At 35.4% G+C, this 18,515-nt stretch overlaps 1 protein-coding gene across 3 annotated transcripts in view; it reads left to right on the top strand.

Annotated features, from left to right (window-relative positions):
- The window catches only part of Inpp4b (inositol polyphosphate-4-phosphatase type II B), a 330,540-nt gene that overhangs the window by 164,440 nt on the left and 147,585 nt on the right, over window positions 1-18,515 (top strand). For all 3 annotated transcript variants that reach the window (XM_051205838.1, XM_051205837.1, XM_051205839.1), the window contains 2 exons: window positions 14,198-14,328; window positions 14,702-14,806. In XM_051205838.1, the coding sequence (XP_051061795.1) occupies window positions 14,198-14,328; window positions 14,702-14,806 (236 nt within the window). The remainder of the gene's footprint in view (window positions 1-14,197; window positions 14,329-14,701; window positions 14,807-18,515) is intronic.

The raw sequence follows: 18,515 nt of genomic DNA, 5'->3' as shown, positions 1-18,515 counted from the left end.
AGATCCCTGTGTCTATGATTATACACATGCATGTATGTGTGTAATAATCATAATAAAAGGAAAAGATGAAACTAATTTGAGAAGTTGGGTCTCAGAGACCCATAGTTTCTTCCAGTTTAACAGTTTTCTTTTGAAAGATTAGTTCAGGCTTATTAGTAACTAGCTCTTACATTTTAGTTAACCTAATACTGTTATCTATGTATTTCCACATAGCCATGGCTTTTACATTCTGCTGGCATCTTGCTCTTTGTGTAGCTGGCTTACTTCTCTCCTGACTCTGCCTTCTCTCTCCCTGTTTTCAGTTTGGCTTTCCCATCTAGCTATATTCTTCTTTGCTATAACCAAAGCAGCTTTTTGTATCAATCAATGAGAGCAGCATACAGAAGGGTTCTCCCACAGCAAAATCTGCTTCTAAAGATGAAAAATTCTTGACAGTCAAATGTATTACTGACTTTCATGAATCTGAGTTTGGCATATTTTTCAAGTTAGGCTGGATATGCTTTCAGGGTCACATGTGTTCACTGTTTGCTTGTTTGCAGAATCTGTCCTCTTATAGTGTAAATGAAGAAAACCATAGTCTTTGTAGCCAACCCTGACCGAGTTTAAGTGCTCCTGGCAGGGTCATAACGAGTGGCACAGCAGCTTTCATATCATTCATCAACGGTATCTGTCCTTGCCTGAAGCTGACATCCAAAAACATTCTTGTTTGTCTCACAGTTAGTGTGACATTTGGACCCAGTCTGAACTGTTTTTTATTAAATTTGAGAGTGTACATACACAAAGTCTTATAGCCACGACAGAGTTTAAATCTCCTGGGAACTCTCTCTAACTGACCTGGGCATGGCATCTTCTCAGTTAAAAATCAAAGATAACAATCTTTTGAATTAGCACTGAGGGATTTTCATAGTGTTGCTCTCTGAATTTTATGTTATGGTTTAGCTCCAGGAACCTCACAAGCAGCAAGTCTGAGCCATCACTTGTTTAGTGCAGTAAAGATGGCTCATTTTGTGATTAGTGATTTTGGGACATTTGTTCCTGGATATATACTTTATAATACCAATATGAAATATATAATAAAATTTTATTATGAAAAGAATGCACATAAATGATTAAAGCAAAAAAATGAAGAAGATGAGATTACAGTTAAAATCACTCTAAATCCCATCAGCAGAAGGAAAAGAAGGGTCTGTAATTTCAGTATTTACTCTGGCTGTGGTAAGCAAAATTTCTGTCTCTGTGACCCTCACAACCTCCTTGGCATCAAGTTTGTATTTCCTTACTTATCTGAGATGTGTTTTAAGATGTAACTGTGGGTATGTGTAGTACTGTAGAATCAACCTGGAGCCTCATACAAGCCAGGCAAACACTATCACAGATCCATATATCTTGACCAGTTTTATGTTGAATTCTATCCATAGTCTGTAAAGATGTCATTAAATAAAGTATAGGCTATTAACTAATTTATTAACTAATTAAATTCTTCACCTTATTTTATGTAATTATTTTTAAACAATTATGGAAGGAAATATGCTAATATCTTAACAATACTTTTTCTAGTTTATAAATTGAAATTGTTAATTTATTTCATATCAATGTAAAAAAAACACAAAATATTGCTTTTTTATTTTTTTACAGAATTTGTAGGCTTGCCAGCTAAAATCAGGCTCATGTTCTCTAGTTTATTCCTTTCATTTTAGAGAAATTGTCAACTCTTTATACTTTATCTCTATTTTTTAATTTAAAATGGTTAAGATTAAACTTAATCTAATTTATAGGTTATATATGAACACCAATATTTATATGTCTATGATAGATACTATATATATATACATATATATAATTTTGATTAAAATAGAATTACATTACTTTCTCTTTCTTATTCTCCTTCAAACCTCACCTACACTCCACTCTGAAATCAATAACATCTTTACTTTCATTATTATTGCTATACAAATGCTTATACACATACATACTTATGAAAACTTTCAGAACTTTGTGTTCTCCTATATTTACCCCCCCACACAATGTTCCAGTGGGTGATCGCTTACTGTGGGTATTGCATATATATCAAGGAAACCAGGACCTGGTTCTTGGTTCCTCATTATATCTTTGATTAAATGGTGATTTGTACTTCTAATCACAGGGCTTTTGTTGACTCCATCAGGCAGGTGATAAGATGATGGCATCCCAGTGAGTGATTGTCCTTGCATCTGATCTCAAAGTGCTTAGCCATGAGAATTCCTTGGTGGGATCTTCAGCCATTATACTAGTCCTTGGTGGGCATGTGCTGTCCCTGAGAGTTCGTATACAACCTGTATTGTCCATGGGGTGGGAGGTAAACATTCATCTAGCTGTCATCTTTTGCCAATAGTTCCTTGGCATTGCTTAGCCACTGTGCTGAGTAAAGGTGGCCTCAGCATGGATCCTAGTGAGTTTGAGGCCAGCCTGGTCTACAGAGTGAATTCCAGGAAGCTAGACCTACACAATAAATGTCTTGGAAAACAAAGACAAAAAGAGGATCTCATCATCAATGCCATGCAGCCCCATATATGTGCTTTGAAATATTTTAAATTATGGAGGACAGAGATTAACTTTATAATCTTCCTCTATTTCCTCCATATTAATCTTTAAGGTGATTTCTGTCACTGAAACCAGAGCTTGCTATTCAAGCTACATTAGGTTGTTGGTGAGCTCCTCTGATCAGCCTCCCTCCACCTTCCCTATTGTGTTAAGTTACAGGCATTGGCTATCATGTCAAGCTTTTCCATGGTTTTTAGTGGTGCAAACACTTATCCTCCTGCTGTCCTACTAACTTAGTGAGCCTTGCCCATAGCACTATATTATGTAATATAACTGTCATAGTAAATATTTGATAAACACATTAGTGGACATCTTAATATGTTTTGAGTTTAGAGGCAAAGTCCATTTTAATTTTATGGCCTTGATTTCCTATTTCCTACTTATTTCTGGTGACTGCAAAAAAAATTTCCCTTTACATATACATGCAAATCATAAACTTTTAAGACATTTGACTTCCCACCTCGATGGCATCTTATGCTTTTACTAATTTTACTTTTCCTAATATAGTTCTATAGTTTCATTCATATAGCTTTTATTAATGTATTTTATTTTTAGTGTTCATTATAAATAATTTCTATGGGTTTATCTCTCCTACTAATGTCATTAAATTATTTGAACTTCATCTTCATTGTTTACACTGCCATCTTGTATAGATCACAGGTAGCTTCTCTTCCTATTCTGTTTGTTTAAATGAAAAAAATAATGGTTAAACTATGACTTGTGGTGACTCTAAGATCATACATTATTCTGCCACCTGTGACATTTATGATAACATTTTACTATTTTCCAAAGCTATCAACTTTAATTTAATTTCATCCTTTGTCCAAATTATATTTATAAAACTATATCCCTTTCCTGTTAACTTGTAAAGATGCCAGTGGTTATTTTCACTTAGCATATTATATATATATATATATATATATATCTGATGTTTCATATTTATTACCCTTATTACTTGCTTATACATTTTTCCAACTATTTCATGAAGATCTAAGAGTAAGTTTTGTATACAGGATGTAGAAAGGTATGGCCAGTATTATTAATTGAAATAAAAAAATACCATTGGCACTATATTACTGTTATTATTAATGCTCTTCATCTCAGTTGTGGTTGATTTCTGTTATTTAATCTTTCAAAGTCTTAAGAGTTTTATGATGAAAAATGTATTGGTAAATCTTGCCAGTGACTCAGAATAAACAGCCATTATCCTTTGTATATCTGCCCTCTCAGCAGAATCCTTTTCCTTAGCAACCGTCTCACATCCTCCCCATAGACATTCTCCTCCTGGTAGTTTAAACTGTTGTGCCTTCTGCTTCCCCCTAGCAATTTCTTCCTCTGAGTGATACAGGGTGCTGCTGTTTTCCTGCTTGGGTCTAGGCAGATGACCTCCCTTGCTTTATCTGCTCTCTGATGCTGAAGTTTTCTAAACCTAGTCTCTCACACCTGCCCACTGAGCCCCATATCATCCTATCTAATTAAAACTGAACATTTCTACCTATATGTGTTGGTGCAGGCACTCATCATGGAGAAAAGTTAATTCATACTGACCTTTCTTGCAAAATCATTCTTAACAGTCCTCATCTCAATAAAGCAAAGTCCCTGTTCAAAACCCAATAGTATATCTTACTAAATTTATCCCAGATCAAGTTCAATTTCTGCTTATTCTTGTTTCACAGTTTCTTGAAAACCCATGACATTTGTATCTCCTCTGGCTTTCTCTGACTGAATCCATTATTCTGTTTCTGTGGTAGTTTAAATATATACTTTTTGTTTGCCCACAACCTGAATTTTTCCTTCAAACCAATGAATCACATTGCAGGTTCATACAATCTGACTGAAAATATTTTTAAAATCTAGATTGCAATGAAAGTTTTCTGAGGATAACTTTGATATTTAGTCCTTTGAAAACAACCAGAATTACATGCTAGGATGGAATGAGGAGGCAAATTTCTCCTTATCAAATATTCATATTGTCCTTTTGAGAAATTCAAATATTTTGATAATAGTTAAATGTAGGTGATTTGCTACTACTCATAAGCAAATTACTTTTTTGATCTAGTGTATCTAGATAAAGAGGGAAATAAACTAGTATACTGTGGAGTAATTTGATGAGAAGGAAAGAATGCATTTTACGAACGTGTGTGTGTGTGTGTGTGTGTGTGTGTGTGTGTGTGTGTGTGTGTGTGTTTATTTGGTTTTCCTTGTGTTTATAGTTATTCTAGCATGGTCAATTGCAGGATAAGTTATATAAATATTTCTTCTCAAATTACTAGCATAAAATTTTTATAGTCTGTTTTAATGTCACTATATATTTTCTTTATGTTGTGTTTTTCTTTAGATTTCACATTATTTCAAAGTTTGCTAGGTTCAATCTACAGAATAGGTGTACCTATATATTATAAGTTCCATGGAGATTTATAACATAAGTCAAGTGTGGTATGCATATGCTTAGTAGTGACCCCGGTGACTATATGGTCTTATCTCTATCAATATATACAAATTCCTATACCATAAAATGACATTTTAGAAACATATTTTTCTGTAAATGAATTCTATAGTGAATGTAACTCTCTAGAAGAAAATAATTCAATTGCATCAGTTTATGTCTCTTTCTCTGTGATCCCTTCCATTCCTGTATACAATTCAATCATTAATTTAGTGAAAAGAGACCAGAGAGTATTTCCAGTGTACAGTGTTAAGAAGTTGAAACTAAAGATGAGGATGTTTCATAAACATGAGCTTGAAGCCACTCTTCAAATTTTATATCAAGGAGATGTGTGTGTTTTGTTTTATAGTGCAGAGAAAACTTACAAACCAACACTGACAAAATGAATTGACTATTTTAGTGTACAAAACTGCAGCAGAGTTTGAAAACATAAACTTTATGTGCAAAATTCCATTAATTTCAGGGAAAGAATAGATAGACTTTGCTTGGGTATTTCAATTTCCAAAGTTTGAACATGTGCATGAGGATGAATCATATTAATCATGATGACAAATCATATTGATAACAATCATGTGGTTTATTTGCTAGAAAATACTTCCATTTCCTTTTTGATTGATAAAATTTGCTTCTACAAAATGTCTAAGCACTATTAAGACAGATCATTCATTCATTACAGTAGAGGTTGATGTTGTTGAATCCTTATAATTTTACATAAATTACTTATTACAGAAATTCTTTAACTTGATGCTATAAATATTTACAATGATGTCTGGATATAGTACCACCTACTGGAACATGGTTAACGTCTCAGTGACCACATCCTTCTGCCTTCTGCCTTCTGCCTTCTGCCTTCCCCAAAAGCTGTAAATTGTCAGTAGTTTCTCAGATGAGAATGGTACATCATGAGTCCATCCCTATTCATTCTGTCAATTTGACTGACTAAACAATGTTCAGATCTTATGTTCAGCCAGAGACACTGCATTCATTATACATGGACCCTGCAAAGTCACTTTTGCTACAGACATCTACTTCCTGTAACTCATAAAGTCTTCCCCATTTTCTGTGATAATCCCTAAGCCTTGTGGGGAAAGGTATGAGATATATAAGATATGTTCCTCTTTTTGTGACTGGGTTACCTCACTCAGTATGGTTTCTTCCAGTTCCATCCATTTGCCTTGGAATTTCAAGATTCCAATGTTTGCTGTTGTTGTTTCTGCAGAGTAGTATTCCATTGTGTAAGTGTGCCACATCTTCTTTATCCATTCTTCAATTGAGGGGCATCTAAGTTTCTTCCAGGTTCTTGCTATTACAAATAATGCTGCCACAAACATAGTTGAGCACATGTCTTTGTTGCATGGATGTGGATCATTTGGGTATATGCCTAAGAGGGAGATTGCCGGGTTCTGTGGTAGATTGATTCCCATTTTCCTGAGGAACTGCCATACTAATCTCCAAAATGGCTGTACAAGTTTGCACTCCTACCAGAAGTGTAGGAGTGTTCCCCTTTCGCCACATCCTCTCCAGCAAAAGTTGTCATTGGTGTTTCTAATTTTAGCCATTCTGACAGGAGTAAAATGGTATCTCAGAGTGATGGGAAGGTGGTCGGGGGGGGGGCATGGGAGAGTGGGACAGAGGGAGGAAGAGATGGAGGGAGGGAGAGGGAACTGGGATTGATATGTAAAGTAAAAAAAAATAATAAATGGGGGGGGGGAGTTCATTGTTGTGAATTCTTGGATCCCTGTAGTAAGAGGTCCTGTGGAGTATTTTGTGTCATCGGGCTGGCAATGAAATGTGAGTTTTATTTTACTGTTTGTATTTTAAAATACCCTACCAGGAATGAATGGGATGAAATTGATCTGGGAGGATGCTTTTTTCTGTTGCTAAAGGATCCTGTCCTGTCATAATTGTTTTATCTTTTTTTTTTTTAATTTGATTTGCTTCTTGAGGTACTGTGGATTAAACCTATGGGTTCTCCATGCTAGGCAAACAATCTACCATTGAGTTACAGCTACAGTCCTATGTTGCTAAGTTTCTTTATATAAAATTATGAAGAGAGAGTATGTCATAAAAATTAAATTATATGCATTGAGCTGGTGAGATGATTCATCAGTAACAGGCACTGGCTGCTATACCTGACGATCTGAGTTTGATCCCTGGGTCTCATGTGATAGAAAGGTAGAGCCAACTTCTGCAAGTTGTCTTCTGATTACCACATTTGCACAGTGATTGTAAATAGCTATATGACACTTCTAAATTTTCAACTTCTTCCAAGTGCAAAAAAACCCTAAGTAACATTCATGTGTGTGCAAAAAGATCAATGAATGACATGTAGCTGGTGCATAAACACATATGACTTAATTTTTTGTTTTGATATAATTAACAATCGGCACAGAAGCCACATGATGTTTATATAAAAGTTATGATTCTTTCCTATCAAAGTAGAAAGTTGGTAGTTTTTTAGGTACAAAAATGAGCATATAATATGTGTCTGTGTGTAACTTTAGGGTTAATACCATACCACACACCACTAGTAGCATAAATATACTGTATAATAAACTCCCAGTGATTAAAAAATGGATGGAACCCACTTTCTGTTTACCATGCTGGGGGAAGTTGTGGGAGATGAAATATTGATTTAGGAATAGCAATCAGACTTCAGATTTATTACGATCCCGTGTATTCTGCAATATAAAAGGAAGAGCACTTCGAACTTTCTGTTTATAATTCTGGATGTTAGTGCTCTCTCTAGTATTTATCAAGTAAGTTATTAATATTATCTTTAACATGAGAAAAATTAAAATTGTTCTTAGAGGCCAGTGTGACAGCCCCAAACTGTCTTCTGACTCATTTATGCATACACCGTGACCGGCTCTTTAAAAGAACACCTGAAAGGTAGTTGACAGTTTGAAGGGTCTATTTAACCATCTGTCTCCTCTCCTACTTCCTTGACTGCTCACTCCAACACTAAAACTGCACTATCTAATATTTGCTACTTGTGACTATTTAACCTTCTTTACATTTATTATATGTGAATAAGATTAAAATTTCATGTTAATCCCCTGAATTATATTTCAGTTTTTACCATCTACTCAAGGCTAGTAGCTGTATATTAGACAGTGCAGGTATTAGAGTTTTGTTTGGTAGGACTGATCCAAGGTAATGAGCCATTGCGTGTGTATAGTTTTATTTTTAAATTTATAATTACAGCATTCCTTTCTTCCCGTTTCTTCTTCCAACCTTCCAAGATACCCACCTCTGCCTTCTTTCAAAATCATGGCCTCCTTTTGGATTAATTGTTGTTGCATGCATATATGTGCACACACACACACACACACACACACACACACACACACACACACACACACACTCCTAAACTAAGCCTGCTTTGTATGTATAATATTGCTTGTATGTATGTTTTCAGGGCTGAGGATTTGCTATTGGAAAACCAGTCAGAGTGCTCTGCCCTTTAAAAATGAGTTAAAATAACATAGCGCTCTTTCCTTCTGCCCACTGAAACAAAGGTGACCTTCTTTTTATTTTTGTACCACTTCTGTTATGTTTTTCCCAGTTTGGTGGACTCAGATGTGAGAAGAGAGGGATGAAGAGCACATGGCAGAAGACACCTATTTCCCTCATTGTGTCTAGAAAATGAAGGGACCAAGGAAAGATCCAGAGTACCAGCATGCCCTTCAAAAACATAACCCCAGTGATCATTCTCCTGCTAAACCTCATTTCCTGAACATCCCAATTGTCTCTCAATCCCAGTGTCTCCTCCACAACTGATGACCACACTTAACACACACACTTTGGTGCTACATTTAAAATCCAAGTCATTACAGAATAGAACAACAGTTAAAAGCACAGACTCTGTTTGTGCTATTGCTGCATGCCTACAACCTCACTTTAACAGAGAAAGTACCTTTATAGGTAGTTAAGAGACCACAAGGCCCTTCCCTTATTTATAGCCCTCATCTAACCTAACCAATAAACAGGGGAAAATATGGATATAACGAAAGAAATCAAGAATATGTACATGCAGAGTAAAGGCAATGATAATGTTCTGTAAGATACAAGCCAGGCATCAGGGAAGCCAAATGTTGATCTTGGATTGGAAGACTTCAGAGGTCTCTACAACTATGTTCCCATCCAACAGACAGAGTATAATATTTTGTTGCACAGCTCTAGCTAGCCTTTATGGGATCCAAAGCCAAACTCTCTGAGAGCAATACCAGCTTGGCTTCGTTCCAGGCAGGTGGCCATGATGGGTTACTTGACTTTTCTGGATCTCAGTTTCCTCATTTATAAAAGGAGAATGACAAGGATGGCGATTTTGTTGTCATGAACAGGTTATGGCTAATGAATGAGGGAATATGTGGGTGCTCAGAGAAGTACCAGCCATAGACCAGTTTGCTAAGTATATAATAGAAACATTTTTTTCTGTACTTTTGGACTTTTTAGCAATAAGTACAGCCAAGACTATGTATCAAATGCACTCTGGAGAATATTTGAAGCAACTTCTTTTGGTGTTGGACAGCGTTTGAATGAGTCCCCCACATACAAAATTTAATCTTTCCCTTCTGTCCTTTAGTATCTATTATGGTAATATTGTTTTTGTTTAAATTAGAAACAAGCTTGTTTTGTATGTTAATCCCAGTTCCCACATACTCCCCTCCTCCTCCTCTGCTTCCCCAACCCACATCTCATGCCCTTTCTGCTCCCCAGGGAGGATGAGGCCTTCAATGGGGAGTCTTCAAAGTCTGTCATATCATTTGGAGCAGGGCCTAGGGCCTCTCCTATGTGTTTAGGCTTAGAGAGTATCTCTTTATGTGGAATGGGTCTCCCAAAGTTTATTTGTGTACTTTATTTTAGAAAAAAATAGTGCTCACTAGGAATAAGAGAAAGTGGGTAAAATTTACAGTCATGAGTGTTGATTACATATCCCAACTCTGCCTTTATCCTCAATGGGGTACTGAACATGTCACTTCTCCTTTTGGTCATATTCTTCCCCCTTGTCTAGAGCAGTTATTGCCCTGGAAAAGGTTCCAAACTATGTGGTATAGTATATTAGCTGTGCGACTACTGAGTATTAAAATGTGCCTGGGGGAGTTAAATCCTCCATTTGTTTAGTGTGACCACAGAACAGTGAAAACTGGGTCTTGTGATAAGAATCAAATGGTTAGATGTATTTTATGCCTAGTTAACTCAATACCAACTAAACAGAAAAGGGGGACTACCTGGAACAGTTCAAGTTACTCCATAGGCACCCAAATACAATGTAAACATCTGCAAAATCTCCTGCATTGCACACACCTTCCAAACTTTACTGGGTAATGCTTGCAGTCTCTGTGCCATTATGGAATTTGAACAGATGTTATCCAGAAATGCTTGTGTGTTCAGGAAGTGAGAAGAGGCAGGGTGAAAAGGCAAACAAAGCCTGACCTTGCTTTATCAATGTAAAATGCTCACAACCTCCTTCCTCTATCAGAGTTTGTGTTTATTTTGTGCTTCTCATGGCTCCTAAAACAAATTGGCATGGGACATAGGACTCGAAAGAAGCCATCACACAATGCAGTGCCCACTGCAGAATGGAGCTTAAGATATTAAGAAGTAATTGCTGTTTGTGTTTGTAACTTCCAGTAGTAAAAAGAGTAAGACATTGATTGCTTAGATGCAAACACCAATTCACCTTTATCAAGAGTAACAAATAGACTCTTAGCCTGGAACAAGGCATGCTGATTGCTTCTCATTTTTTCTAATGCAGTTGCCTAAAATTAAATTATAGAATCCTACCATTTATCACATACAAACAGATTCTGTGATTACAACTAAATCCTGAAATAACTGTGTTCTAGTTCCCAGTCTTTGCATATAAATTGAAACCTTATTATGTGTAGAGAAACCACTTATTTTAATGTCAAGCAAAAATCAGAGTGAATGACCACTCAGAAGATTCCATCATTTTCTGTGAAATAGTGGCTCATCAATTACAGCATTAACTTCACAGTCATTTACAAAATGTGTGTTAAAAAAGAAACCTGTAATTTCTGGATGGGATTGTTATCCCTATATCAGTTAAAGCACTTTCAATTATGGGTAGAATGCACTGTGAAACATGACAGCTGGTTAAACTTTGCTGATTTTATGCTGTCACCCATGCACTTTTGGAAATTGAAGACTCACACCAATAATTTACGTGTTCTACCCTTCACTGGCCATTTAGTATTTAATTTTTTTTTCTCACAGACAAATTTTTTTGTAACTTCCTTTGGGTTTGATTTAATGTCTCATTTTGCTTAATGAATGAAAACACCTTGGCTGTTAAACTTTTCACCCATGCACACCCACATGTGGGTTTATGATATTCAAACTACCAAAGTGCCTCATTAAATAGGATAGCTATTTTTATTCCACAAAATAGTTTTATAGAGCTCATTGTTGGAAGATATTACTATTTACGTCAATAACAACTATTTAAAATACCATTTTACCGTCTCTATTACTCAGTCATAGATTTTGGTATATGAATTTCATGATATTAGGGCTAACTACATCCTTGTATCCTAATTGACTATTAGTCTTGGATACTTGTTGCAATAATCACTTTTAATACCTTCATGGATTTTTTAAAATTTATGAACCCATTTTAAAACTCACTTTCCCATCTTGGTTTATTGTCTTCCTCCATTGTTCTACTCACAATAGCTCAAAGGTACAATGGGAAGGGTTCTAACACCATTTACCAACTGAGCACTCATGTAAGTTTATGCAGGATTGGTTGTCTTTCATGCAGCTTCTGTGAGCCCGGTTCTATGTTTAATTATTTGCCTTCACTCTTCTCAGCTTTGTTTTGTTTTTAAATATTGCTTCTCTGTGTTATTCAGTGACTTGTGTTTTAACATGGACATGGATACTGTGTTGTGGATGGTTCTGGAAACCTAATAACTTAAAGGACCCTTAATGTCTACTGAAAGGGAAAACATGTGTTTTTGAAATATTTAGATAAGGTGATAGAAAACCAGACACAGACAGTAGGTACTTCCTAAAGTTATTGCTGTGATCTGTCTCAGTTATTCACTGAGTATGAAGGAAGTCATGCTTTGCACATGGCATGCCCAGAACTACAGAGCATGGGCTATCTGTGTAGTATGCCTGAGCTATCACCTGTTCTTTGCAGATGTTTGTGTGTGTGAGGGACCTGTGTTTATTAACATTTTAATATCCACTATGTTCTTCTCAACCTCCTCTATTTACTTTTTGTTTGCTAAAGGACAAGGTGGAATTTGAGACAGGCTAGAAGATTACACAAGATGAAGACTGTTAGTGAGGGAAGTACAATGAGAGCATGGTATAGGGAAACTGCTATCTGGTTTCCACTCACCAGGGAACATATTATACAGGTAGACGTGTGCTAAAATTATTTGCTATAGGCTGACTCTTATCCAATAGGTATAGAATGTGGTAGAAAAAGGTGTTTGAACTTGTAAGTCTTGCTCACTTAGCAATAAATTACAATATCAGAACTTTGCTGAAAATAGTTCCAGACCTTCTGCCTGCAAGATTCATTCATTTTTGTTACCAATTAAACTATTTTTAATCTACCTTAATGTGTTGTTATAATTACTTTATTTCAATTACTTTTTTTTTTTAATCTTACAGCAACTAAGTGCCACATTTGCTGTTACAGTGCTCTGATTTCATCCTAGTATTTGGATTTTCCTCTATTTGAAGTAATCACATGTTGATGTTTCTCCATGGGTATCTCTCAGTGACATCTGTTAGAACTATCAGGCCCATCTATGCATGTTTCTGTATAGATCATGACATACTGGAGGAATATAATAAATTTAACTCCATCGTCTATGGGGTCCTGACAGTTTATCTCAAATCACTTCCCATCTCATTGAATGATAAACTTCTTGAACCATGGTTCTGGAAAGCATCTCATAGTCATTGGCATGCATAACCCCTTGGGCTCATCCCACATGAAGTTCAGTGACACTGTCATGTGCTCTCCTTTCCTTCATAATCCAAAGCTTTAGTTAGTAATTGTGATGATGAGTGAGAGGCACCATATGTCACAACCACACATCTATTAGTATGACATAGAAATACTAAACACTAATATTCATACAGAACTACATGTTTATAGAAAAAAGCAGGAACCTTACCAGTTAGGTTATGTATACTCAGCTATCTATATTAGATCCAACCTACTTGCATTTGTTCTTTAGGCTTGGCTTTCTGGAGTCGCTTGCTTGTTTTGTCATTCTTTTGTACTCAATTTGAATGTTCTATGATTTGATGTCTGAGAGCACAACTCCATTTTTAAACCTTCCTGTCTCTACCTCCTGTTTTAGCATAAGCTTTTATTCTCATTTTATACTGATTAGTTACTACTACAATGAATATTGTGTAATGAAAGATAATCTTTGGGAAAGCTGAGAATGAGATTAATGTTGGCAAAGACTCTAAAGAACAAAAATGAAACATGGAGTGGTCTCCATCAGAGTCCCATTGAAACAAAGCAAAGGCGACAAAGACCAGCAAACAAAGCACATCTGTATACACCATCAATTATTCTTGCATTTAATATTCCTACATAGTAAAGATTCTGTATCTGAATTTATTAGCTTGATATTTAGCATGTTTCATGGCCAAAATAGCAAAGATAGTTCATTATTGCTGTTTAAATTAACATCATGAAAATGTGTCCAGCGAAAGGTCATGGAAACGAGGAGCCATTCAGCTACACAGTGTATCCAACCATTCATCACTATCACTTTTAAAAGGCAATGTGATTATTTAAATTAACTTGGCTAAAGGCTAGAATGTGGATAAAAGTTAATAATTTAAACCTAAATGACAGGATTAGGTATTCCTTCTGATTAAGCTGAGATAACATATATGCATACAGAGTACTGAAATTGTCCTTGAGTGAAATGAGTATAAGCTAACTGTACCCAATTCTACTGTCTGCGAGACTTCATCAAAAAGTTCACTTCTTAATATTTGCATAGCCTAAACTTCTTGTACTTTTATTTATTTTCAAGCTTTTAAACTTGGAGTTTCCTTAGAAGGACATTGAGACAATTTTTTATTTATTAATTAATAGTTCTGACTGTTGAGATAAAAGACAAAAATATATGCTCTATTGTTTTGTATTCTTAACAGAAACCAGGAGATAAAAGAACTTGGTGAGCTGTCCCCACACTGGGACAACCTACGGAAAAATGTCCTTACTCACTGTGATCAGATGGTGACTATGTACCAAGATATTCTGACCGAACTTAGCAAGGAAACAGGTATGAATGAATCACTAGCGTCACTTAGCCAGACTGAATTGCCTTTAGTGAATGTCCCATGGAAACAATAACTAGAATTGCTGTTGTATAAATAAGGGAACCAAAGACAAAACTCTTTATACCTCTCTTATTGTGGCATATAAAGCAGAGTGAACTATGTTACTCTGTGTTATGGTATTATTATGTTACTATAATATACTATATATAATATATAATATAGTAACATAATAATATATAAAGGTAATTTAAAATTAATATTTGTGAAGAAAGGAATTAATATTTCTTTCTGAAGTTCTTGTGACATTCATTTTTGCCAAATGTTTATGTGTCTATTTAGTCATTTGCTAATCATTTCTAATTTTCATACTTCTAGGGTCCTCTTTCAAATCCAGCAGCAGCAAAGGAGAGAAAACTTTAGAATTTGTTCCAATAAATCTACACTTGCAAAGAATGCAAGTGCACAGCCCTTGCCTCAAAGGTATTTGAAATTCCCCTAGGAGTGTCAAGTGTGTGCCATTGTGTGCTTGTTAATAAAGCTTGGTGATTGCAAGGTAAGAGTTCTGTTAGCAGGAAGAGGAAACAACCAAAGCTGATGCTGGCCCTCAGTGATGAAGCACAATACTGTTGTTGCTTTTTATGGAATAGTTTATAAATGTGGCACCTGACTTGATTTAGAGATGAGGACTCAGTATTGGCTTCCCAAATACCATTCATAATGACTGAGGGATTTTGTGACTGCTTTAATTAGTAAAAAGAAATCAAGCTTTCTTTATATTTGGTAGAGGCCTAAACTGCTGAATGATGCACTGCCCTACTTATCTGTTTTGGTGACTATTAACAGTAACACTCATTACTGTGAGAACAAGTGAGCCCATGTAGTCAATGGAAAGTGTAGAATATTTTGTTTGCCCTCTTGTCCAGGAGATGGTGTGCGTTCTGAGTGCACAGCAGAGCTGGGCTCTGATTCAATACATTTATTATTGTTCTGTAAAATCCTTACTTTTCTTTCTGCTATTATTACACTCATTTAATGTGTTTGTGTATGAGTGTGGTATGTACAATATGCATGTATATGTGTGCATTTACTACCATAACACCTGTGTGGAAGTCAGAGAACAGCTTGTGGGAATCATGTCTCTCCTTCTACCATGGATCACACTCGGGTCCTCAGGATTAGTGACAAGTGCTTTTAAAAAATGAGATATCTCCTAGTTTCCCATGTCTTTTGAAAACAAAATACTCTAAGTGTTCTTCTGAAGTCCTTTTAACTTATCTATCAGTTCTATTTTATGCTTTGTTTTTGTTTTATTTTTATTTGAAACAAATTTATATGTAGACTGTGCTGGCCTCAAATTTACTATGTAGATGAGGTTTCAGATCCTTATGCCTTTAACTCCTGTCTCTGGGATTACAGTTGTGCGTTCTAACCCTTAACTTTATTATGTGCTGGGGATATGATGGAAGACCCAAGGCATTCAAGAATTCTTCCTTGATTGCTACCTGTCAGCATTTGAACATTAAATATATGAAGTAGTTTTAAAGCCAGCAAACACTGAGTGTAAGATATTATATTTGGTAACTATCACCATGTCTTTTTACTAATAACTAACGTGAAAAGATGTTTGTGATGCAGAAAAAAGATCAAGTTTTGCAGCAGCAGATTTGAATATGAATGAGAGCTGTACTAAATTTTACATATGGCCCAGTTACTCTAATTAGTCCTTTAAGTCATTATTGTTCTTAATAATGTTTATGGTTAAGTGAGATGGAATGTGTAAGATATCTGAACAATATAGGAATTTATTATGTTTTTTGTTTTTTATTAAGTTATTGTTTATTAAATCATTGTCCTTTGGTATCATAAAAGCAAAATATATTCATGTATGAAGGTAGAGTTTCTGTTCTTCCTAGTCCCACAGCCATTTATTCCCAAATAAACACATAAAGGTTTATATTAATTATAAACTGTTCAGTGGCTTAGGCTTTGTATTGGCTAAATCTCTCTTAATTACTAACTCCCCTCTATTAAACTATGTATTGCCAAGAGTATGTGGTTTACTTGTAATGTTTTGGTATGTTAATCCTTTGATGGCTATGTGACACATTCCCTCTGGCATCTCTCTGCCTTCCTCTTCCCAGCTTTCTCCCAGTCTGGTAGGCCCACTTATACTTCCTGCCTACCTACATCTGTCTGTTCATTGACAGGGACAGCTTTATTCATCAACCAATAAGAGAAATATATATTCACAGAATTCAAAAGGACACCCCCCCATCACATGTATGTCACCAAAACCATTAAAATTAGAGAAACTAAGACTCTAGTCAAGGACAAATATGTGTTGAAGTAGGAAGTGGCCAGATTAGAGAAGAGGTAATCTAAAGAACATTTGGAACTCTTTTTAGACTTAATAGCAGGCACAGTGAAGTTGGGAGGAGAGAGGAATTTTGACCCTAGCAATGCACAAATGATAGTGTCTTCACCCACATATACCACATGGAGCCAAATGGATACAGATTTGGTTTCAGATTTAGTTAGGCATTATACTATCTAATATATATATATATATATATATATATATATATATATATATATAATTTTATTAAACAGGATGCATTATCAACAAAGCTTTTTTACTCAATATCTCTCATGAAAAATTTGCATACAATGGCATATTCTAAAATATCAGAAAAATAAACTGTTGTGAAGTAGAATGAACACACTATTTTTAGCAACTGATTGTCTGGACTAATAAGACAGTAACTGATGACTAAAAGGAATTTAGAAAAATCAAAGAAATCTTGTCCATTTAATTTGGTTTGATATGAATATTGGCTTCCAATAACTACCATAATGATGTACCAAAAACAAGAGTATTTAGACAACCAGAAATCCAAGTGTCAGCCAGGCCATGTACCCTCTGAGCCTGAGAGGAGACCTTCCTCCATTATTAGTCGATTGCTGATTTTTTTTGTCTTTTTTAATTGATATGAATATACACCCTGCTAATTGTGCAGCCTTCCATTTTGCCTGCATTTCTTCTCTATACGATTCTCTTTTTCTCCCTTTGCCGCCCCCCCCCCCCACTCGCTAAGTTCTGTTCAAATTTCTCCTCTAAGACACTGGTCATATTGGGCCATGGCATTTCCTAATGATTTGTCATAAATTTTATTTTGTTGAAAAGACTCTATTTGAAAAGTCATTTGAGAGTGGGCAGATTCTGCAAATGCAAGATTAATGTGTAGTTTTGAAAGAGGTGACTGACAAGCTCTAATGTTGTGATGTCTCTTACTGACAAATGAGATAACCTGCAGTTAACTTCAGCTTCCTTCAGACTACCAATTTTTCATCTTTATTAATGACTTAAGTGTAACAGATGTCCACAATAGAGATGCTAGACACTGATGAAGTGAAAACAGTCACAGAAACAAAATTTCCAGAATGAAAGTATTAAGTGAATGCTCCAGAATACTTCAGTGTATTTTCCTTTTGTGACATATTAGTTTCAAACATTATAAAATACATATAATATTATAATAATCTGTTGTAATTCCTTTACATGTTAGATATAAAAAACATAATATATTTAGGGTATAAAAATGTAATGAATTCAAATTAAGCAATTGTTTTTCTTTAAAGAAGTAAAACTTTAGTGGTAGTTTGGGGCACTTAATCCTGTGATTGAGCAGCAACATTTTGGCAGGTCTATTTGAAGTATCTTATATCACTGAATTCTTTTATGTGCCTGCATTATTCATGCATTACTAATTTGGGGTATCGAGCTCTTTAAATCTTAGATATATGACCAGACTTTTACAATTTTACTCCATTCCTTTGGGTGAAACTTGTTGAAGGACAATTATGTTACAGTATGTGCTACAGAAGCAGGGAAGGAAGAAGGAAGAAATGCAAAGACAAACACTAGAGTGAAGACTCGACCCAAATTTAGTCAATGGAGCTTATCTCATGGGTTCAAGTTTTAGTTTCCTGAGGCAACCTTGTTCATGAGTTTAATTCTAACTACACACTAGTGAACCAACCATTTGTTATCTTTTCAATGTGTATTAGTTAGTGTCCCATTGCTGTGAAGAAATACCAAGAAAAAGGCAACTTATAGAAGAAAGCATTAATTGGGGGCTTGCTTAGTTTTAAGAGATTGATCTATGATCATCATAGCAGGAAGCATGGA

The sequence above is a fragment of the Phodopus roborovskii genome, unplaced genomic scaffold, assembly GCF_943737965.1.
Source record: "Phodopus roborovskii unplaced genomic scaffold, PHOROB, whole genome shotgun sequence".
NCBI lineage: Eukaryota > Metazoa > Chordata > Mammalia > Rodentia > Cricetidae > Phodopus > Phodopus roborovskii.
Note: the sequence above shows the minus strand (reverse complement) of the source record. Positions and strands in the feature narration are given on the sequence as shown.